Raw genomic sequence first — 25,469 nt, 5'->3', positions numbered from 1 at the left:
AACGCCCGTACACAAAATCCAGTAGTGATGGCGGGACTAAAGGAAAAGCTGTCGAAGTTTGACGGTGATGGTACGGCTGATCCAATTCAACACTGTAAAACATGTGAAACGATTTGGAGAGCGAATGGCATAACAGATGCAAACGAATGGGTCCGACAATTTTCGGCAACCCTAAGGGGTGTCGCAATCAATTGGTTCGCCAATGCAGATCCCCAAAAATTAACCACTTGGGACAACTTTAAGAAGTTTACCACCAAATTTCAACTACTCCACGACGACAACGAGATCGTAGCCGATATATTCAACAAAAAACAAGGGAAAAATGAAACAGTTCGAGTCTATGCCAGGAAATTAAAAGACTTGATAAATAAAATGGAGAATAAGCCGGCAAATGGGCTACAAAAAAGATGGTTCGTTGAAGGTCTACGCCCAAAGTTGCGAAAGAAGATAAAGATTGAGCCGTCGTTGTCCTACACTGAAGCATACAATCGAGCGATGAACATAGAAAGTGAGCAGAAAACAAAGAAGAAGAGTAGCTCATCCGAGTCAGATGACGACACATCTTCAAAAGAATAAAGCAGGGATGATGAAAACAACAGCAAAAAGGTCTGAGCTCTCCAGAAGGACATGATTCACATGATAAAGGAATTTAAGAACATGCAGAAAGAAACGAAGGGAAGTGAACTATGGTGCACGGAATGTAAGGCGAAAGGTCACACAAAGGTCACACGAAAGAACCAATTCTGCGAGATCTGCCAGATCATGGGACATTCCATAAAAGAATGCCCCTTCAATATGAAAACTAGAGGACCTCAACAAGTGCTCCTGACACAGGCAGCTTCCACGTCAAGAGGGAACAGAAACACAAACATTGATGGTGCCACTTCGAGTGGGTACAGAAATAATAGCAAAGGGCAAAACAACAACAATGCAAACAATAACAATAACAATGGCAGCCGAAGTCGAATTCAGTACGATGCAAACGGCCGACCAATGGTTTAATGTCAAGCATGTAATTTGTGGGGCCACTTTGCCCAAGACTGTACAACAAAAAACACACCGAAATTATTATGCAAATGGTGCGGACCTAGCGATTATGAAGATGTCAAGTGCCCAAAGTTCAGAGTGAACTTGATCACCATCGGGACAGACGAAGAGGAGGTTTTGGCAATCACATGGAAGCAAGCAAAATTGTACCCCAACCCAACGAAAGAAAAGAAGAGGAAGTTGGAGGAAGCATGGGCGGAAATTGGAAAAGCAGCACAGGCGGAGACATCTTAGTCAAAGGACACCACTGGTACCTCAACAAGGAACTACGCAGAATAAAACATAATACGCCAGATATTACAAACAAAGGTACCCGTCAAAATAGGCAATATGTTGCTCACAATGCCTCAGCTTCGATCGGCACTCACAAATATCGCACCAACTGCTAAGTTACCAGGAGAACCAAGAAGAGGGAAGGAAATTGCCGCTAGTGGAGAAGACCCAATGTTGCTAGCCCTCACATCCGGACGGCATCCAGCGATCGTCAAGATAGGGATTCTGGGAAATGTGCTAACAGATACAACTGTCGACGGAGGGTCCGGCGTGAATGTCTTACCCGAGGATACCTAGAAGAGGTTGGGGCAGCTGACGTTGTGGCCACCTACATTCCAGTTGTTGACAGCGAACCAACACGGCATTAAACCTCTCAGCATCCTGATGGCACAACCGGTGACAATTGGCACACAGTCGTTCCTGCTTGACTTTGTCATGATCCCGCTTAAGAGAAAAGGATACGACACCATTCTGGGCCACGGATGGCTTATTCAAGCCAGAGTTAAACATGATTGTTATCACTTGAGAGCAAAGGGCAAAAATTCGTCATTTATTTACACACCCAAAAGGTGGGGGAAGAAGCTGTCATCAGATTTTGAAGAAGAAGATGGCAGGAGGCAGGGTATGGAACCAAATTAGGAGGGAGTCCTACGGTTGGAAGGAGGATCAACAAACGATGATTTAGATTCTGTCAACGGTCTTTACCACTGGCAAATAGAGGACTACGAACTCTTTCCAAGCTGTAATATGTTAAGGGTGGACGAAGGTGAGAAAGAAGAGGAAAATGAATGTCCGAAGGAATACAGAGCAGCGGAAGAAGGAAAGGCAGTTATGACTAAAGCTGAAGGGAAGAACATACAGTACGAACCTAGAAAAAGGAAAGATCCCACCGTACAACTACACAGGAAGAAAAGGTTACGACGAACCACTGATATATTAGAAGGGTGTCGGTAGCAGGGAAAACACATCGTACGGTCTGCACAAGAAACAAAGAGAATAGGCTTAATAAAAACTTCAGCAATACATAGTGAAGGTTCTCAAATCAAGAATACAATCATTGACAGCAAGGGATGGCAGTCGACGAAATTGCAAGCACAATGGGCCATGGAGGTGACACAGAACAGACACAAAGCGCGGCATAAGAAGCACCTGGAACTGAACAGGTTTCAACCGGGGCAATTGGTGTTGAAGTATGATAGGCGAAATAAACCAAAAAAGTTTAAGGTCAGGTGGGTCGGACCATACCAGACCCGGGAGGTAGGTGACAATGGAGCAATAAAATTGTGGACCTTGGACGGACAAGAAGTGCCTCAAACAGTCAAAGGGTCGAAGCTGAAGATGTACCATGCCAGGAAGACTCCGTCGTCGCCATAGAATGACGAAGCCCGCACGACTTCCTCGTCATCGCCGAACGGTGAAGTCTAGAGGGAAAATTGAGATTGTTGTATGTTTCTTGTTTAAAAAGAAGAGAGAATATTAAAAGAGAGAGAGAGAGAGAGAGAGAGAGAGAGAGAGAGAGAGAGAGAGAGATTGATTGGAAAAAAAAAAAAAAAAAAAGAAGAGAGAGCAAGTAGGGACCCCACAGACAGGGTGTCCCGCAGGAAGGCTTCCACGGGTGTGTGTTTGTCCACAGCCTAATTCTTTCCCGTGGCATTATTTTCTCCCACAATTAGCCTTCTTCCTCTGCGGATGGTCATATTCTCCTGCAGCAATCCTTATTTGTCTGCAAGTTGCCTTGGTTGCCCTACGCTTTGTTTTCCTCTTTCGCGGCTAGGCCATGAGTTACCTTTATTCCCCGCAGCATTACCTTATTTTCTCCACGGCTAAACACTTCTTCCACAGAGGCATCTTCCTTCTCCCAAGTTGTGTCTATTTCCCACTCTGTGGTATTCTTCCTTCCGTGGACATTACATCTCCCGCGTCCGGTCTTGGTCATCAGCATGCTTGCCTTTTGTTACCTGCAACGTCTCCAGGGTTGTTTGTTAGAGCAGAGTATGCATGAATGTTCTCTTTGAACTGTGGGTAAAGAATGATTTTGGCATGCTGTGAATATAGAACCCATGGACAATGGTCTTTGTATTGAAGTCTTGAGATGTTCAAATGCCATATAATGGTATTAGAAGTTGAACCACTACAAATGTGAAGCTAAGATCAACGTCTCAATAGCAAAGGAAACATGTGACGAATGGGTAGAACATAACAAGCACTTGACAAACATCTTTATGGAGTCTTCTGGAGGAATATGCTTGTGACTAGGCATGATTGGTGATTTCAGCAAAGGTATCTATCTTGGCGGACGTTGTCTTTCCGTGGAACGAGTTTTGATACGGCTATAACTTCCGCAACTTCTGCAGGCAATAGTGAAAAGGGAACCACAGGGGAAGAAACCAGCAGCAGAAGGAAATATATATTAAGACATATTCTGCAGAAAGGCCAAAGTGGCAGGAGCAAGAACCCTACATTATAGAAAGGCACAACAAATGAAAAAGGCATAGCAGCGGACGAGCAAAGGTAGGAGCAAAAAAAAAAATGATGACAGATTGAAGCAGTTCGGAATGAATAACGCAGGTGCCAAAAGGAAGGGAAAACATCAGCGGTTGCCAAAAAGAGTGTGGGATCAAAAGAAAATCACAAAAATGGTGTGTTCCATGGAGGTTTCTAAGAGTTTGAGGGCACTAATTTAGTCTTGGCAACGGGGGCACTACCCCTCGACCCCGCCCTGTATCACGACAGGGAGTGTGCCCAGGGCGTTGCCCCTAGACCCCCAGTCGGTGCAGTTATCAGTCGTGGGAAGTGTGACCAGTTGATGAGACCTGGGGCTACTACAGGCATAGTGTGTCAAAGGTGGAAAGAGCACGGGAGCAAGCCGTTGGAGAGAGACGTTACACTTTGAGGCACTTGGAGTAGGTGTCGGATGTGAAGCTATCTTGGTGGATGCATAGAGAGCGCGGGAGGAGTTGATCATCCAGTTGAGAGCAGTACAGCGACACTTGACTCAAGGTACCCAAGAGTTGGAAGCAGGAAAAAAGAAACACGGGTGGCTATCAAGGTCAGCTTGACTCAGGAGACAGTATTGTGTTAGCAAAGGCTACAGATGCAACGTGGGTTGGAGACCCGTTTGGTGCAAGCACGGGATGAATGTAAAAGTGATGTGACAGAAGCATATCTATCTTGTTGTAGTTAGTCAGTTAATGTATTTTGGTTGTTAATTTGTCTCGGATATTTTGTAATTGTCGTCCGGAGACGACTTTTTCTTTTGGGGGGATGATGTCATCGGTAGAAATTGTGTAGCCGACGAGTTCATGTCGTCAGTAAAGATTTGTAGCCGACGAACCCCTTCGGGAAGGTTCGGCGGAAAGTATTTATACCCCGTCTGGGATCATTGTAAATCATCTTATGCTCTGTATGTAATCTCTTGGCATGAGCGAATAATAAACGGAGTACTACTGTTGCTGTTCTTGTTCATTCTCTGTGTGCATTAATCAATTAATCTATGTGGCAAACAACTATTAGCATATGTATGGGAGATTCGAACAAGGATAAGTCTTCTTTATTATAATCCTTAATACTTCCATTCCCTTTATTTGCTTTCAAGTGGATGTAAAGAGTACTTTACCTTGGGTTCAAATTTAAGTGCTGAAAATGAGAGTTCTCCTTATTGTATCGAATGGAATGATGTATTTTTTTTTTATTGCTGTTCTAAATACGTGTTCAGATATCCCACCTTTCTCTTTTTTCCCAAGTAGGAATGTCTCTTCCATTATGTATCACTGCTCCTCCTCTTCATATTAAATCCTTTGCCTAATGTATATCATGCGATTTTGCACTTCCTAAGTACCTAACTTATTCTTTTCGTCCCTCCCATGGAAAATGTTATCCATGTGTATCAAATACCTTCCCTTCTGAAAAGGCGTGATGATATTTCATGCCATTAACATTAATCCATCCATCTGAGAGCGCTTTTAGCTTATTTACAAATGAAATTTCATACCCATTTGAAGTTGATTATTAAATATATTTATAGAATATAGAAATATTGATATATTGATTTAATGTCAATTATTGCTATTATATTATATTTTGATTATAATGATTGATAGATTAAGTGATGATATTAATATTAATATTGTTTAATGCTACTGATTATTAGTATTCCATAGATAACTATCAATTGATTAATATATTTGTCTTGGCTCATCTCTTAAGATCTTATATTATCATGGGTTTATTTATTCATAATTAACATTGATAAGGGAATAATCCTATATTCTTATATTCTGAGCAATATATTTCAAACAATTATGTTGTATTAATAATGTATTTGTATTGTTGATATATCAATCATGGCTCAAGACAGAAGGAAAAGTGCTTAAGAATCTTATATAAAACAACAAAATCCTTAATGATTCTTGTACAATCGATAGAAAATCTAGTTAAGTTCCTAACAAATGCATTTTTTTCAGGCCAATAACTTATACATTTTCAGCTCTTTTGGTCAAAAATGGTCACAGCAAGGAGCATTTCCAGCTCCGCCTCTAAAATCTGTCCAAGAATGGGGAGCAGATTTCAAGGACAATCACAGATATGGCTAAGTCATGAACAATTTCAACTCCCCTTCTAAATTTGACCTTCCTTCTTGTCCATCTCAACTACATTTCTAATTTTTTACCACGTGTGACATTCATTTCCAGCTGTCAGGATCCCAACCTGAAAAGCATGACATTTTGAGATGCAAAAATGGCCAAGTCAAGAATGAAATTTGGTTAAAGGTGAAGGCAATATTGAAAATCATTGAATTTTTATCCATATTTATGAAGTTTTGATTCTCTATATCAAATAGCTTGTTTCCAGCTCTGGGCTGGAAATCCAACTTCTGCCTTGGCCATTTCCATCTCCCCTTCGCAAATCAGACCTTGGAAAATAAAGGCATTTTAAAGATACAATTTATCTTAATTGGAGAAAAGGAAGCAATTCAGTCTTGATAAAAGACATGGAATGAAATTTTAACTATCAAGTTTAGGTGAATTGCATGATGATGAATCAAATTTGAATTTTAACAAGGAGTAATTTCAATTTGTTCGTTTCAGCTCCTATAAAGAAATCCTACTTCCTTCTTGGTTTATTTCAGCTCCTACAAGGAAATCTGATCCCTCCTCGAGAATGATTTCAGCTACTAAGCGAGTTCCCGACCTAGGAAAACAAGTTTAATTTGAATTGTTTTAAAACTTTAGCTCCCACTTCTAATTTCCAACCTAAGAAAATTATGCAAATTTATAAAGTGATTTCCAGCTTGTTGTAGGAAACCGACCTAGGAGAAACTGGCATGTTTTACAACAATTAAAAATGTAAATAGTGTAACTCGTATGACTGGGTCAGCCTTGTTGATAAAGGCTCACAAATTTAAATGTTTAAAAATTTGAATAAAGGGCCGGCCTTCCTCCATTAAGAGACACAACCCTCCACTAAAGAGGTTTGGAGGTTATAAAGGGAGATCAAACGCAACCATTTCAACATTACTTCAAACACAAAAGCAGATTGAGCATAAGCAGAGTAGACAAGAGAGTAGAATTAGAGCAAGAGGAAGATCAGAACTCAAAGGACTGAATTCAAGCATCAAACAACAGCAAAATTGCATGACGCTTGAATCAATAGTCTGATCTTAAGCAGAGAGAGGTGTGAATTATAGCAGAAATCTGTGTTAAGTCCCTGGAAAGATTAGAAAATCTTGATAGCCTTAGCAGGTGCCACATTAAGGAAAAAGGTTTCATTGACCAGCTTAATATTAGAAAGCAATTAGAGATTCTATGGCAAAAATTATAACACCTAGAAGCAATGCATGCTGACAATCTTCGAATATCACCACCTTGATACAATTGTTTTGAGAACAGAGAGTCATCCTACCATAGTCCAAGTAGACCAGGACAAGTTTGATGACCGGAATCGAGAAGTTGTTATGCTTCTCAAGCTCTTTGTCACAGATGATAAGTTGTCTCAGATTTCTTCTAGCAAGTCTGCAATAGACATCTAGCAGTATCTAAATGAGTTGCATGAGACATTCAACAAGAGTCGAGCATTATTTCTAAAGAACCAAGTGTTCTCCATTATGTTGGATGAATGCATGTCCTTACAAAAGCATCTCACAAAGATTAACGACATTTGAGATCAGCTCAAAGCAGTTGGCGGGAAAATGATCAAAGAAGATATGTTAGTCATCACCTTCAAGAATCTACCTAAAACTTATGAGCACTTTATAGACTCTCAACATTACTTCCACTAATGTTGATCTGAAATTTCCAGAGTTGTGCACCAAACTTCTGCAGCAAGATCATTGGAAACAACAATTTGGTAGCAGTTCCACCTCATCCCTCTCAGAGAAAGCCTTTCCAGCCAAAACCTTTCACAAGGATAAAGAAAAATCTCAGCAATCTCAATCATCTCAACAAAAGGACCCTAGTCAGTCTCATGATGGTTTAAAGAAGAAGGTGCATTGTAACTATTGTTACAAATATGACCATTTGCTCTAGAATAGTCGCAATCAATTGGCTTCTGAACAACAAAAGCAAGGAGGGTCTCACCCGACAGCCAATGCTAAGCACACAAAGCTAAAAGACCTGTAAACCATGTGCAATTTTATGCTTGGTATATGGATTCTAGTGTGTTTCCACATTTTCTCCCTTTACTAATTCAATTAATTTGGGGGAGGTGAGAGTATACTGTCGTCAACAAGGGTAACATTCAGATGGTCAGGTTGGAGGAATCTTGATTTCCTCGGGGTATACTATGTTCCTAGCATGGAGCTTAACCTACTCTCAGTGAGTCAGGTCATGTGGCATTCTCCTCAACTTGATGTGGTATTCAATACACACAAGTGTTCAATTGTTGATTGTGTGACACACACTACTGTTGTTGTTGGTATTGAGGATCATAGTCTATTTAGACTTGTGGATACAGGTGATTCTCTTGAGCATGCATTCGCAACAAAATCATTTTCTATTAACACTTTTTGGCATCAACAATATGCTCAATTGAACATTCGTTGTCTTGCTTAACTTGTTCGGGACGATTTACTACTTGCCTACTTGAAATTCAAACTCTGAATCAGTGAGTTTGTGGAGCTTGTTAGGCTAGAAAGCAACAGAAGACACCATTCAAGGACGGTGACCTATGATACACATGGCATCAAATGCCAGTGAACCACACCATACGCCCCTCAACAAAACGGTGTTGTAGAACATCGCAACCACACCATTACAAAAATGGCCACATCTATGATGGAACACAAAAATATTCCTAAGAAATATTGGCCAAAAAGATTGTTTACTATAGTGTATCTCCTTAATCAGCCTCACACACATGTGGTTAAGGAGAAGACTCCTGAGAAAGCCTGGACTAGTCGTAAACCTAGGATCGGCCATTTAAATGTTTTTGGCTCTTTAGCATATGCATGGATTTCAGATGCCCAACGCTCCAAGTTGGATTCCACAAGTCAGAAGCTTGTGATTACAAGATACAGTGATAACATAAGGCTTACCGACTGATTAATGTAAACATTGATCTTTTATCTTCAATCAATATGTTGTCTTTGATGAAGAAGGAGGACCATTTCAGCTTTCCTTGTTTGAGCAAAACTCTGAGGATCAGCCTTGGAAGGCTTCTAATTTGGTTGTCCATCTTCCATTGGGTTCACCCGATGGGAGGGATGATGGAGATTTTGTATTTGATGATGTACTACTTGAGTTTCCTCTGGATGATGCTAATCTTCCACTTGTTCCCGATCCTCTTCCATCTCCAGCTCCAGTTATTCCTCCACCATCTGATGTTGGTACATCTACTCTCCGGCCTAAATAGTGCACTAAGGTCATCAGTGCTCTTCATCCTGATGTGCTCCTTGAGGGTGGATCTTTAGAAATAAGGGAAAACAACTAGATAAAATTAAGTTTTCTCCCATGACCAACCTTCATACTATTTATAAGCCTTAGATATTTAAAGAGGCAGAAGGGATTCCAAAGTGGGAATAGGCTATGGATGCGGAATACCAAAGTCTTATGAAGAACCAAACCTAGGTTCTCTCTAATCTTTCTCAAGGGAAGAAGCTCATTAGTTGCAAATAGGTGTATAAGGTCAAGTATCATGCAAATGGTACCTTAGATAGATATAAGGCCAGATTAGATGCTTGAGGATTCACACATCATGAAGGCATTGACTATCAAGAGACTTTCGTTCCTACTACCAAGATGAGTACAATTCATCTTCTTCTCGCCATTGCAGCTCAGTTTGGATGGAAAGTCCATTAGATAGATGTTAAGAGTGCCTTCCTCTATAGTGAGTTGTAGGAAGAAGTCTACATGACACAACCTCCTAGTTTTGAGATTGTTGGCAAAGACCACCAAGTATGTCAATTCAAGAAAGCACTCTATAGACTCAACAAGCCCCTTGAGCATGGTAAATCAAGATTAATCAATACTTGGTTGCTCATGGTTTTTAGCGTTGCCCTTCCGACAATAATTTGTATATCGAACGCTTTGGTGATGATATTTTCTTCCTTGTTGTCTATGTGGATGACTTGATCATTACTTGTAATTCTATACATTTGATTGAGGAAATCAAACAAGACCTATGCAAGGATTTTGATATGACAGATTTGGGGCTTCTCCATTGTTGTTTAGGTGTTGAGATTAGGTAGACTAATGGTAGCATCTTTGTTTCTCAGTCTAAGTATCTAGGAACTTGCTTGACAAGATTCGTATGCAAGACTTTAAACCTGCTTCCATGCCTATGGAAAAAGGACTGAAGTTGATAGCCAAGTTCGATTCTCCTCTTGTTGATGAAACCACTTATAGGCAACTAGTAGATATTCTCATCTATCTCACTGCCACTAGACCTAATCACAGTTCACGCTTCATGACAACCCCCAAGGCTAATCATTCTAGCAATGAAGCATGTGTTGATGTTAAGGACACCTCTAATTATGGCCTTCTTTACAGTAGTAGTCATGATTCCAAACTCAATGGGTTCACATAATCATTTGGGCAGGTTTGGTTGATGGTAAGATGTCAACCTCTAGATATGTGTTCAATTTGGGATCTAGTGCAATCCCTTAGACTACTCAAAAGTAGCATGTAGACTCACTCTCCTCTACAAAAACAAAGTATCGAGGAGTTGTCAAGGCAGCTTGTGAGCAGTGTGGCTTCATCGGATGCTTACAGATATGCATTTATCTCAAGAAGGTTTGATTCTCTTCCTCTCTAATAATCAGGGAGTTTTCAAACTTGTCAAGAATCTAGTCTTCCATTAAAGAACCAAACATGCAGACATTTATTGTCATTACATTCAGCAGTTGGTTGAAGACAAACAATTCAGTTGCAGTATGTTTCAACAGCGGACAAGACTGAAAACATTCTCACCAAGCCTCTTGGTCCAAATAAGTTTGCTAAATTCAGGGGGCAGTTTAGTGTTGTTGATAGATTGACCATTAAGAGAGGGTATTAGAAAATTATTATATCACTTTAATGGTCATCCTTTGTATATTATGTAAATTACGTAGATAAAGATTGCTTCAACAATCTTCTTCAATTTCTTATTAGAAACTTTCTATTTCGTACCTATTGTAATACTTCAGCTTGTGAGCAGCTTGGCTTCATCGGATGCTTACAGATATGCATTTATCTCAAGTAGGTCTGATTCCCTTCCTCTCTAATAATCAGGGAGTTCTCAAACTTGCCAAGAATCTAGTCTTCCATTAAAGAACCAAACATGTAGACATTTATTATCATTACATTTGGCAGTTAGTTGAAGACAAACAATTCAGATGCAGTACGTTTCAACAGCGGATAAGACTGAAGACATTCTCACCAAGTGTCTTGGTCCAAATAAGTTTGCTAAATTCTGGGGACAGCTTGATGTTGTTGATAGATTGACCATTAAGGGAGGGTATTAGAAATTTATTATCATTTTAATGGTCATCCTTTGTATATTATGTAAATTAGGTAGATAAAGATCGCTTCAACGATCTTCTTCAATTTCTTATTAGAAACTTTCTATTTTGTACCTATTGTAAAACTTTATAATGTTCTCTTCAATCATTTGTTAATACAACAAAGTCTTTACCAATTACCTGCATAATAGCTCTTGCCAAAAGACGGACATAACGAAGAGGTGTGACCTCTCCCTCACATCGGACAATATATAGGGGAAGAAGGATTTAATTGAATGGAGGAAAAGGAATAGAAGAGATCTAGAGCATATTGAGAGCAGAAGTACAAGGAGGGATCAATAAGAATCAAGAAGAAAAGAAGATATGTAGATCTATAAGAAAAAGATATGCAGATCTTAAATGTGATATGGCAGATTTGAAAATCAGTAAAGACAGATTTGAAAAGTGAGAGAAAGGTGGAGAATAAAGAGACTTTTGTTAGTTAATAATACATTGTTTTGAAGGGATGCCAATTATGTCATCAGTTGGTAACGGTTGGAAACTTAAAAAACCATGTCGAGTCTATTTCTATGGATCAAGAACAAGGGGATGGTGAATGTTGGTATGGATGTTAATGTAAGACTTTGGTAAAATCAATGAAGTAACATCTGCCATTTGAATGTGTTGTGTGTTTGCAATGGTATTGTTCTCCATATTGTTCCTCTATTATTAATAGAACTCGTTGCATGACATAAGTACATAGTTATAGTGATAATATTACATCCATATTTGGCATGTAACAATACCACTTCCATATTTCGCACATAATATAAGTTATCTTTAACACTCATATCCAACCTTATTACTATTTCAACTTGATGAAGGAAAGAAGGAATGAATGAAGGTATTTTAATAACATCCAAGAGGTGGACAAGCCTATGGGACCACTTTCATGTTCTTTTCTATGTCAACCCACCTGTTATGAATCAGCATCAAAAAACTAGTTGTTTAGTGTAGTCTTGGTTTTGCAAAAGCTGATGCCAGTGGCCCTCCTCCAAGTTGTCCTCAAACTATTCTCGGATATCCTGGTAGGCAGCGCACTCAAAGACAAAGTACAATTCCATTTCAATGTACCCTTTACTGCAGAATATGCACTTTCTTTCTTCTCGTGCCTCCTTGGGTACCGTCCATCTACCTATCTCACACGGCAAATGATGGGATCCAACTCTTAACTATGCCACTAGCAGCCTATTTTTACTTTTCGCATCCACTCGTAGGAAATCTTTAACCTCATGATACCACATGGGGTTAAACTCTTTCACATAGTGGGTCTTTTTCTTTCCCATTTGTTTTGTCCACATGGCAGCCTTAAATTATTTCTAGCACAAGCCTTTTTATCTCTTCATTGGTGTTGGGGCATTTTAGAATGTCAATGTCCCACTTATTTAACCATTTTTCATTATGTTTCATCCACATTTCCTTTCTTCAATCTAGTCCCTATTCAACCACAAACTTGGGCCAGCATTGTGTGTCCATATTTTCAACCTTGTTTAAATAACTTAACCGATGAACAACCGCATAAGCGTCCATCGGGAACATCCCTTCTTCAACCAAGAGGGTCTCATATGATATTGTTTATTTGACTTTAAGGTTAATAGTGATCAGGTGTTTTTATATTCTTTCTATCTGTTTCCATTTGTGGTTAGTTGGGCTGCTCCCCCACACCTCACAACCATATAGCATGACTGGAATGACCAGCAGCCCAAAAAGGATCTTTTTGGTTTTCCAATCCCAAATATCCACCTATCTACACCTGTTTTGCAGCAAAAAGGAAGCCCTCCATCGCCCTTGAATCTTCTTAGTTCTACAAGTTTCCCAGTCAAGTTTGTTTTTAAAGTCTATGCCGAGGTACTTATATTATTCCACAATCTCAAGAATATTTCCTTCAAAGTGGAAGTCAACTTGTTGTTTCATTTTTAGAGAGAAAATCATAATTTTAGTCTTGCTAGTGTTCACCTGCATCCCAACTTCTTGACAAACAGCAAAAAACCTCTTTGCCCTAGATATCCCAAAGTTTCTCAATAAGGTGTCTAAGAGTGATGAAGTGGTCAATACTAGAATATTTTGGTCTAACCCAGCCTGCCCTTCTGCTCTCTTTTCTTCTTTTTCTGCTCAACTACTGATTCTACGCTCTATCATGCCCCCAAGTAATTTACCAAGGTGTGGATTCACCAAAACCGTGTGGTAGTTAGAGGGATTATTGAGATTCCCGCTCTTGTGGAGAGGTATAACCACACTAGTGGTCCAACTTGTTGGGAAGCCACTTTGATTTACTTTGTTGAAAATATTTTGGATGTGGGGAGCAAGAAGTTCCATTCCCCATTTCAGAATTTCAGCTTGCAGCCCATCAATATATTTTGCTTTATTACTTGCTACATTCTTTATTCCTTGTCTAATATCCTCCACTGAGAAAAGTTCAATAGAAGGGCCAATTCTAGGAGTGTTTTTGTCTTGAGTTTGCTCATAAAGAAGTTTTGCATACTCTAGCCATTGGCTATCTATAATACTGTTTTCTATCTGCTGCTTCTTTTGCTGGAGTTCTCTCCAAAATCTCTTACGGTTGTGTTTCCCCAAAGAGATTAGATCTTCTCTTCTTGGGTGGCATATTTCTCCTTTTCAGATTTTATCAACTTCGCATATATTATTTTTCTCGTCTGATTCATTTTCTTTGATCAGTTTCTTTGCTGCCTTGCATTCTTTGTCATACCATGGTTCGATGGGAAAGTGTTGCTAACCCTTTTCTTGAACCAGGATCTTTTACATGCCTCTAGAGCTTTATGAATTAAAGGAACAACCAGGCTGTTGCAGATATGTTAATTATTTTCTTTTGTTCTCTTATGCGAAGAATCATCTTTTGCAATTTGAAGATGGTGTTCTAAGGCAGCCACAAATAACTCTTGATTTTCTTGATTCATGATGATTTTCCCTTGAGAATGACTATTCTTGTGCAAGAGGCCATAATCCATTTCCTGTAATTTATAATTGTGAGTATCCAATTTCACAAAAAGCGGCATGTGATCAGATTTCAACTCAATAAGACATGTCCCAATATTAAAATCCAGCAATCTAGATGTAGAAGCTTGAAAACAAAGGACATAGTCAACCACACTGTGACCACTGTATTCCATACACATGATACCTCCCGAACCCAGTTTTTCATACCATTACATATGATCAAACCATGCAGACTGCAAACACCTAGCAATTCAGCCCCATAGTGGGACACGCTTCCTTGCCCATCCTTGTATATCCTTCCCCACACATGATCTCTATCTTCCTCTAACCAAATAGGAATATCCTATCCTCCCTCCTTGTTGTCCAACTAAATGGCCTCATTATTCATCCTTGCATTGAAGTCGCCCATTAGAACTATCCCCCAAAGAACCAAAGTTCAAGATGTCTTTTATAAAGCAGCATAGTCTTCATTGTCAAGACCATTCTTCTTATAGAACTCAAGAGTTTTTTGGAGCAAAATAACACGCAGCCAGCCAAATTGTAACACCCTTTTCTACTAGTTTCAGCCATATAAATTGCTTGTTTGAATCTTTTTTCTCTACTTTTGTGGTGTCTTCCCATTCTTTTTTGAATAAAACTGCAACCCCCCATGTTCATTACCTGTTTCTAATCCATTGTTCCATACCAAAACTTTATTGTAGCCTTCAAAATCCGGTACCTTGCAACCCTCATGTTCATGTGTCTCTATAAGAATAATGGCGTCTTTCTCTTCTGCTATGGACCCCAAACCCGGTCCTCTTCTCCATGGAAAACCTCTACAATTCCAACTCACCATATGTAAAAACTTCTGGGGGGGGTGCATCCCTATTTGATGTGTGGTTATCTATGGCTGATTTGAGCTTTGCCATTTTTCAGCCCAGCCCAAAGCCCACTTTCTCTTGCAGCATTTACCTTCTCCCATTCTTTCCTTCGCTCTTCCTGTTGTGCAATCATTAGATCCTCTTCAAAATAAAATTGTGTGCCTCTTAGCATTCCCCTCATCTTTAGAATTGCATTTTTGTCTTCTGCATTCTTTAGTGTGACTCTTACGTGCCTGAATCTGTTATTATCCAGCTTCCTACCTATCCTGACGTCTGTTGAATAATGTATGTCCACCTCATTTGATCCTTCAAAAAGTCTCTTACTAAGATGTCCATTCTTTCTTTTTCTTCAATATCTTTCTATCCTTTGATTATGAAATTTGCAGCTTTACCTTGTTTGTCTTTTTCTTCTATTAATTGTTTCCAGATCTATTTTTCTATAATTTCAGTTTGTTTATCTGATGGAGACCCGTTCACAATTTGTACCCAGGATTCAGCAGCCTCTATTTGCTCCCTTAAACTATATTCTCTCATCTTCATGTCTTCCATTGTTGATTGGATTTCTTCCATCTGTTTTGTGCTACCAATGTCTAATGGTTCTAAAATCTCTTTTGCTGATCTGTTTTTGCATAACTCTTGTTTTAAAGCAAGTAGCTCTTCTTGTCTCCTCTCCATACAACTTCCTCTTTGAGCATCTTGTTTGATTCTACTGAATTCCGGTTAGCTTCTATGATTTCATTCATCCAGGGGTCTATGACTTGGTCCTTTGTTTCTATATTGTTTACTTCCTCTTTCAACAGCATTAGTTCGTTCACATACAGCTCGGAGGACCATAGAAGTGGGGAGGTTGTAAGACAATACATGCATTGATGGTCACGGTATCCATTCTCCCTTCCCACCTTCTCCTCATTGGTTATGTTAGATTTAGTTAGCTCTTCCTTACCCTCCTCCTGAATAGAAAATACCTCTTTCTCTTGTTTCTCACTCTCACACTGTTCATGTTGTCCATCTTTAACTTGGACTACTTAAGAGGTAACACTAAAGTTATTTTTAGTTATTTTTGGGAGGGTCATGAGCAGTTTCTTTTTTGGTACCCTCACCATGCGCATTTGTCTACGTCGTAGGATTCCCTTATATTGTTTTGCATTGACAAAGAATAACCTCTCTTTAATCATCACTCTATTTCCCTCATTGATGGTTGCCCACTCAGAGCTCGAGTTCCAAGACCTAATTATGCTCTATGTTTGTGCCTTGGATCTCCTATCTGGAAGTCCATTTCTGATCTGTATCGTGTGACTTCCAAATTTCATTTGTCCTTCCTAACAAAACCACCTAAGCCAAGACTCAAGAGTGTGTATGCCGGGACCAATTATAATTGTTTCAAAGGTTCTCGGATATGCGGTGTTTATCAAGTATTGTGCTTTTCTTGTGGAAGACTTTATAGTGTTTAAAGTGGAGTCTAGTGTGTCTTCAGTTAGAAGGTTTGGCAATTTTGTTTGTTCCATCCTCAGATCGTGCTAATTCAGGATGCGCTAGAAAAAGAAAAACAAAAAGAGACCCAAAGAGAGAGGAAAAGTGTTGACCTATTGCTACTTGCAATGGTCTATCAGCAACTCTGAAACCCTTCTCTACCAAAACCTGTCCCTGCTCCCTACCGATAAGTTTGAAACATGTTGAAAACCCCTTCAGATTTCAGCTCTCAACGCTTCGTCTCAACCTACCAAAACCCTTCTCAACTCCTGCTAACCACACCCCAGCTAAAACCCTTGATCGCTCTTGCTAAATGAATCCCTCCTAGGCCTTACGGTATAGAGTAGGTGTTGTCCAAGTTACCTAGAAGCCAACAATGGATTCCCTCAAAGTTTGCAGGTCCAAGTCCATATCACAAGGACTTACGGAACGCTAAACCCTACCGTATCTTGGGATAAGATCCATTGCTTGGATTTATACAAGCCCCTCCTTGGTAACATTACAGCTTCCCATCTATGAGTCAATAGTAATAGGATTTGGATATCTATATATAATCTAGATTATCAATAATAGGTTTTAGATATATTAGTCAACAGTTAGAATTACGCTTGCCAGCAATACGTATACTTTATTCTCTTCTCCTTATTCAATGCCTTCTCGATATAAGATAGTATCTTCTTGCTTTTATACTTCCATCAAATGGTTGCAACACTTAAGAGTTAGGTCTTTGCATAACCATTGCTAATCATTCAATCACGTTCGGTTGTATCAATAATCCATTTTGGTCGAAATATATAATAATTATTTGATACCTTGTAGGCATCGTGTCTCTTAAAATTAGTTAGCGTCTATTATATTAACAGCTATTCAATTGTTGCCACTTCATTACTTACAGTTGTTCCTCTTGAGATAGCTAACTATTTAATTACTGTAGTCATTGGAGACCTATATTAATTTTCTTTAATAAATTGTTACATCTAACACTTGATGACTATTCCTTTATTCCTCACACGATAACCTTATATAAATCGATCCTATGGAATATGTGTCTAAAGATATCAACTCTTGGATATACTTTTTTTTATTTGATTCGAGAAGTATACCCCTCTTTGGTGATTAGCGCCTAGATTAATTGTGTTTGGATTGTTAAACATGATAATTGTTGTTCCTTCATTCACAATTCCTCGTATTCATCACTATTGAATCTTTCTTTCATTTGCTCCATACTTCTCAAAGTGAGTGTAATTCAATTCGGTGGTCAAAATAGAAAGACTTTTACTCAAACCTTGATTCCATCTGAATTGATGATTTGTTTGCTATATGGTCATTGTCCAAGTATCTTAATAATTATTTATTAATTATTAATCATTCATTTGTTGGTTAATATTGATTAATAATAAAAAATAATAAACAATTTAATTCATTTTTAATCCAACTCTGGCACAGGGACATCACAACATGCATCTTATAAGCAAATTTCAAATTTGCCACTATTGGTAATATATGGTTTTCCTAGAAACTCTTGAATATCTTATTTTGTAGGTTCTTGGTGGGTAGATTGGGATGCAAACACCCCAAATCTTCAAGTATTAGGCCTTAACATTTGTGTCAACCTTGTGCTGCATCTTGCTTTGAGCACAAATAAGATTGATAGGATCAACTGAATAATAGACCTATAGAAAGGGAGAGAGAAACTAATAAAAGGATCATCGAGGATGGAAAAAGACTCAAAAGAAAGACAAGAAGAGAGGTAAAAGGTGGACAAAAGAGAAAGGATGATAATGAGGTCTGGGAAGGTTAAGGTACAAGAGATTGGTGTGAGTAAGATGGAAAAAAAGGGATAAAGAAAAAGATAAAGGTACAAGAGACTCAAAAGAAAGACAAGAAGAGCGGTAAAAGGTGGACAAAAGAGAGAAAGGATGATAATAAGGTATGGGGAGGTGAAGGTATAAGAGATTGGTGTGTGCAAGATGGAAAAAAGGAGTGAAAAAAAAAGAAGGTGGTGCAAGAGATTGGTGGGGTAAGATGAAAAAATGGGGAAGGGAAAGGGGTGAATAATAAGAAAAAGGAAAGAAGAAATGAAGGGAGCTGTGTAGGCAATAAAGGAGAGGAGTCAAAACAGGTGGAAATGACTACTTAAAAGAGATGCTAACAAAAAAATACCACGAGAAATTAACCAACCTTTATTGGTAGCATGGGCTTGAAAAATTAGAACTTTAACAGCATTTCAAAGAGCATTTAGTACACTAGAACTTGACATGAAATTTTCCATCCATGATAATAAATTCCCCTTGAACACTTCTCTTGCCCTTTCCATGCATGTATTTATATAGACTGATCGGCAATTCATTTTATTTTTATTTATTTCTTCACAATGCGTATCCTGATGATGGATCGCTGATGTGATCCAAAACACTGATGCAACAGAGCTTACACAGTTTATTCCAAAGAATATTAAACATCTTTGTGAACTGTATAAAAATCACGCCACTAATTGTAATTTACTGCAAAATGGCCCCATCATTGTTAAATCTAACTGGAATCAAGTGGCAAGTTGGAATACATATTGTCATGATGAACCAGGTTAAAATGGTTGCAGGCTTGTTCCCCATTACTATATAGTTGAAGTACTATTTTTAGGTGATGAGTGTCAACATAAGTACACCCATTAGGGTTACCAGAGGTAGGAACAAATGCCACCATGCTAATATCCCTGTAGATTCCAAGAGCACACCTTTTACCCTAACGTGTATATTTTTGTGATAAGATTATTAGCATTGTTCGCGAATCAACTCTACATACTTCTTATGGACGGCACTCTGTCACAGTATTGAACTGGGAGAGGAGTCATGCCAATAGGTCTAAGATTTTCAAATTCGTCCATATGATATATTATTGGGTGTCCCTGTTATAACTAGCCTTATAATCTATGCAGAAAATCATAACGATGCCCGGATAAAGAAATCCCAATCATGCTAAAGGCGGTAATAATATAATACTTGCGATTCTCATACATCACAGCATACAATGTAAAAGTTTAAGTAGATAAAAATACTAAAAAGAGAAAATGAAAAGCTTGTGTTCCCATAATATGAAACATTTTAAATAATCGCCAAGTTTCTAAATTGTCTGGGCGCCAATGAGACACAAACAAACTTACATACCTGAATGATGGTCTTGAGCATATCAAGAGGACAGGTAAGTGTCGCTTCAGTGCTTATGGCCCCGAGTGCAGCCACTATATGCCGAAAGAAAATCTGCTGCCGTGAAAAATCCTCCATTGAGGTGATCACTGCTAAGACAAATTTTCCGTGCAATGGGATCCTTAGACAAGAGCATCAGGAAAATTCACTCTGTGCATGGTTTCCATAATCTATCAAAACTACTCTGCGTACGGTAGGTGGTCTTGATTGAAAGATACACGTACAATGTGTCTCTTTGTATCACTTCGTCGATCGAACCAACCATTAATTGCCTTGTTTAAATGCCGCGCTATGGGACTGGAAGACCAAGAAAACTCTATTTGGTTTGCTTGCCAGTGGAGTTGTTCTTTATGGTATGTTGGTCACTCGAGTTGTTCTTTATGGTTGGAAGCTGGGGCAGCATGACAAAGTGTGGGTGGAGATAAGTATAGAGGATCCATAAATACCTAACTTGTAAATTTGTGTTAGGGGGAATATGTACCCATTGGATGTGGCTGCCATAACTTAGCTAATAGGTTTTTTAAGGAAACTCAACAACATGGATAGCCAACAATGGCCCAAAATTGCAATGAAAGAAAACTTGGCTCATAGGAAGAAGACTAGGATGAAACAAAACATAAAGTGGTTGAACACGTGGAATATCAAGTTGCAAGAGTGTTCTACCACCAACACGGAGATAAAAAAGTTTGTCATGGGAAATTTTCAAACTCTCATGTGGTCTCTTAACATGGGTCGAAAAAAGACACATTATATCAAATTTTTCAATCCTTCTAAGGGGCATGTGGATCAAGCATAACTAGGGTCAACTATTAATAGAAAGGCTAGGATGTTAATTGCTTAGTTGAGGACTGGATCACATCATCTCAAATGCGAGACTAGTAGATGGGAGAAGCATAAAGAGGAGTGGGAGGAGAGGATCCACAAGTTTTGTGAAAAAGGGTTGGTTGAGATGGAATGTCACTCTCTTATTGATTGCAAGGCATATGAGGATATATGGGCCCAATACAGGTTCATCTTAAAGGATGGCATAAGCTTACACAAATTGTTTGATGATGATAAGATACAATAGACTGCTATTTTGATTGTCAAGATCCATAACAGGTGGTTGGATTTGGAAAAGAATCGGGATTAATGCTTTTGATTTGTGGTCCCTTAGACAAGTGGTCTCATGGACATGATAAAAGTCGTCCATTCATTCAATGGTTTCCATCTTACAACAATATTTTGTTCGGTTCCCGCTATCTAACATTCCTACATGTAACATTGCTAGCGCTTTGTCCTTAGATATCATTCAAGATATTACACCTCTTGAGATTGAGATTCCCCATTGTGACACTTATAATCGTAAGGATTATACTATGACATGTGAAAACTTGTTTATGATTAAGTTATTTGTTAGAAACTTTCAAGACAAAGCCTTACAATGGTATTTTTCCTCGCCTCATTCTATTGATTCCTTTCAAAACATTTATAATGCTTTAATTCAACAATTTCAAAGCAATATTGGCCCTCAAGTTTCTTTGACTGACTTAATGCATTGTAAACAAGGAGATAAAGAAATTATTAGTGATTTCATTAGTAGATATAAACACTTGCTTTCTCAAATTTATTATTATACGGTTGATGTAGATATACAATGAATCTTTATTTTAATTTTGTAAAAGGATAAGAAGAGATAAGATTCTTCTTATTAAATATACATCTTTTTCACAATTATATGTAGTGCTTCATCATTATCAACTACAAGTGAGCCAATTTGAGAGCACCACTCCAATGGCTTATGTTAGCATTGATACTTGGGTGATGACACATTTCATCCTAATAACTTTCAGAAGCCTAACAATTACATTAAGATCAACAAATCATTTAGTGCAATAGATCATCAAGTGATAACCACGTCTAAAGGTGTGTCTCCCTTGTCCTCTATTTTGACCTAATATTACTTATACTCTATTATCTAGATTCTTTGAATAATGTGACGACAACATTTCTCAATGTTAAAACTATTAAGATTCGTTCCATTAAACTTTGGGCACTAGTAAAACCCTTCCCAAGTCCTATGATGTTAATGTTTAATGTCACTATCACCACCAGCTTGGTCATGACATTTAAAGATGTTATTCTTTGAAGAATGTTATCCAAGACCATATTGATTCTAAAGTTATGTCCATTGGTGTTGTTATTACTCACATAAACAAATTTGTAGCAATTCCTAATCAAAATTTGCAAATTTACACCAAACCTTTACGATCTCACTCTACCACTATTATTGATCATCCTTCTTCACCCGATAAACACATTAGTTATGATGATAATGTTGAAGAATCCAATCATGTTGTCAACCATGTTGAACATGTCCAACCCACACCTACACATAAAAAAATCCACCTCACCCTCAACGAAAATGATGGGGACACAACCCAAGCACAGAATGGACACAACAAGAAAGGGAAAATTGTATTAACTATATAAATACGCTATTACATTCAGTACAGAGAAAATAGACTTCAAAACATGCCCTAAGGGCTTACAATAGTAATAATCTTGAGATAATTTCTCCTTTTAGTACCTCCTCTCAAACTCCACTCCAAACTGCCTTTTACAATGCAAGAAATGTTCTTAAATAGACCCCGGAGGGTTAAGGATTAGTAGTACATTCTAGAAAGTGCTAGTTGGCATCCACCGACCAAATAGAAGGCTCCAGAAGCTAGGTTAGAAGTCGACACAAATCTAGAAGAATCTAGAAACGGTAACCGAACTTTTGGGAGGCATAACTTTTGAACCGTAGCTCTGATTGACGAACTGTTTACATTTTCGAAAAGCTCTTGAAGCGCTCTATAGCCCTATGGACCAGCTTTGCTTGTCCCCCATTTTTTGGCCCTTTTCGAGGTCATTTAATGCCCCTAACCTGACTTTGAAGCATTCTTAGGAGCTCTCAAAAATTGAAAAACTGCAATAACTTTCAAACCGTGGGGCCTTTTTACCTGATTCTTTTTCTGGAATGCTCTAAATTACAATTACATTCATCTGGCCAATTTACACCTTCTAGTTCACCAAAATGATGGCTCAATTACATACTCCTATTTTTCTGGCATTTATACGTATCCCAAGGTGTTCAAATACTCTATCCTAGAACACTGATAGTGGAACTGTGAGAGTTGGAACCTTTATTTGACCCAAATGGGTATCCATAAATGAAAACACATGAAACAGAAACTGAGTCTAAGTACATTTTTTTAGTTGACACAGGATTGCCTTTATACCTTTGGATGCTCCTGCATCAGAAAACTTTGTATTACCTTTGATAATACCAAGATGATTAATGCACCTAATTGTCCTCTTTACATTTTTGCTAGGGTAGCTCATATCCCTTCCTCTGGTGTGTTAGTTGGCCCATTTTCTATGGTAATTGTTATAATTGAGGAATATTTCTTTAGTAAATAATTGCATAAGGATGTTTATGATTCATCTAATGCGTGGAATCAAATTTATAATTGGTCTTTTATCGTCCTCATGGTAACATAACTCTTTTTGTCATGCTTGGTGGTAAAGTTGTGGATACTAAATCTATGGTTATTCCTACTTTCATTCAATTTCAAGTTAAGCTTGGTACTTCTTGGCTTCCTTCTATGCAAAATATAGCTTATGCTCTACATAAATGTCTTAAATTAATTCATGATGGAGAGACCCAAACTATTAACCATAGCCTTTATCATTCCTCTAGACCTCATGATTTTTCTACTGTTGATTTATTTTGGCCTCCTATCAATAGCTCAACATCATCACATTTGGATGATCTCTCTCACTCTTATCAATTTTTTGAGTGCCAAAAGATCTGTGAACTTAATTTTCCTCAAAGTGGTCTTCTCTAAGCCCACCAAGTCCTCCTTCTAATCACCTAAGAATGGGCATCTAGACTATGAGCCATATTTCCAGCATTTTTGCTTAATTTATCCATTGCTTATTCTCGATCAAATCATCACTTTGCTATTTATTTGATTATAACCTATGATTTGACCACTTATTTTATTGCTTGTAGGTGCAGATTTATAGGTTTCATAGCCACAAAACATGGAATTACATACTAGAGTTTTAGGTTATATGTTTTGATCTAGAGTTCCACATTCCATGTACAACAAATAAGAGATGACCTCATCCCTCACCCCATCTCAACTTGCACCAGGGAAGTCATCCCTATCCTTTGGCCTCCAAATTTCAAAATCTGGATATCTCAATCTCCAAGTCCTGAATCCAAAATAGTTATAGTTTTTTAGTGTAGTTTTCCATATTTGGGTGAATCTTCCTATTTGACCTTTAGGGTAAGTTTTGTGCTTCATTTTTAACTTCATAAAATCTACATTGATGTTTCAAATGTGATCATTGCATGTCTATTTGCTTTGTTTAGTTTGCTCATTATTTGCATCTCAATTAGTCAGTTTACTTATAATTTAGAAATACTTAATTCAAAATAATTTACATTATTATAATTAAGGGAAAGTACCTTGTTAGAAAGTATCCTCTTAGTATAGATCTTGATTAGGGACTTGGATTAAGCACTGGCATCCTTCCTTGGGTTTGTTTCAATCTAGTTCAAGCTCCTTTAAAGGATTGTACTTTAGGGTCCTTTCACTTTGCTAATGTGGCATAAGAATTTACACAATCAAACACAACAACATTAAACACCCTATTCTCTAATTTTTTATGTTACGAATCCCCATCGGTTTTTTTTAATTAATCAAGTTTCCTTTGAGAACTAAACATTGGTTTTATGTTTTATGGTGTTATTTTCTATGCATTTCTTTTAAGGTTTTAGATGACAAGTTGTGGTTGGTTTAATGATTTGATTTTCTCACAATTGATTCACTCACTCTCATCTTAGTTATGTGTGGTGCATTTGTATCCCTAACATTTTGTGTGCTTACTTTTGATTTGTTGTTTAGATATACTTTATGTGCATTACAAATATATATTTCTTACGTTTTATGATTCTAAACCCATAGATGGTTAGATATTCTTTTCTTATTCTTATTTGAGATCTCATTTCATTAACTCTCTAAGTTCAATTGGTCTGCATCATCTATTTTCTTACATTCCTTCCAACTTCTATTCATCAATCTCATGAAGAGAACTATAGTTTCTTACACATGATTATGTTTTTGTTCCTATATAACATTATTACCTATGAAATTATGACGTTAACAAATATATTTATTTCCTATAAAGAATATGTCAATATCTTTATCAATATATTATGTGCTTTTCTTCTTCAGTTATTAACCAAATGAATCTACTATATAAATAGAATAAGATCCATTGTTTAACGAGCTTCATAACCATGTTAATCATCCTAACCCTACTTCACCATTTCTCAATTATCCTCCTCAAGACCAGTCTCCTAGTGATCCTATGATAATGAGACCTAAATCTTTTTTATCTTTTTCCTACACCTATAGGTACTCCTAAAGAGGTTATCCATTGCATGAATGCATGTCAAAAAAATCTTAATAATCTAGATGTTGGATATTTCTCAGATGATATTTCTCTAGGAATATTGGATAATCCTCCAGATAAGGAGAAATGTGATCTTCCCAAAGAGAACATCCCTACCTCTTCTACTCACAAACATCAAGTTGAATCATCCTCACACCAACAGTACAAAGATCCAGAATTTAGTGAACAAGGTCTTAA

At 37.9% G+C, this 25,469-nt stretch overlaps 1 protein-coding gene across 3 annotated transcripts in view; it reads right to left on the bottom strand.

Annotated features, from left to right (window-relative positions):
* Positions 1–20,224, bottom strand: part of LOC149550325 (Mitochondrial substrate carrier family protein) — a 149,882-nt gene extending 129,658 nt beyond the window's left edge. The window contains exon 1 of one of the 3 annotated variants that reach the window (XM_089793379.1): positions 19,743–20,224. In XM_089793379.1, coding sequence (XP_089649505.1) covers positions 19,743–19,859 — 117 coding nt within the window. In that variant the 5' untranslated portion in view covers positions 19,860–20,224. The remainder of the gene's footprint in view (positions 1–19,742) is intronic. The other 2 variants (XM_089793380.1, XM_089793381.1) reach the window with 2 other exon arrangements.
* Between the last annotated feature and the right edge of the window lie 5,245 nt (positions 20,225–25,469).

This window comes from Cupressus sempervirens, chromosome 7, assembly GCF_028749045.1.
Source record: "Cupressus sempervirens isolate cs-2001-9-10 chromosome 7, ASM2874904v1, whole genome shotgun sequence".
NCBI classification, from domain to species: domain Eukaryota; kingdom Viridiplantae; phylum Streptophyta; class Pinopsida; order Cupressales; family Cupressaceae; genus Cupressus; species Cupressus sempervirens.
The sequence above is the reverse complement of the archived record's forward strand: the minus strand, read 5'-3'. Positions and strand labels throughout refer to the sequence as shown.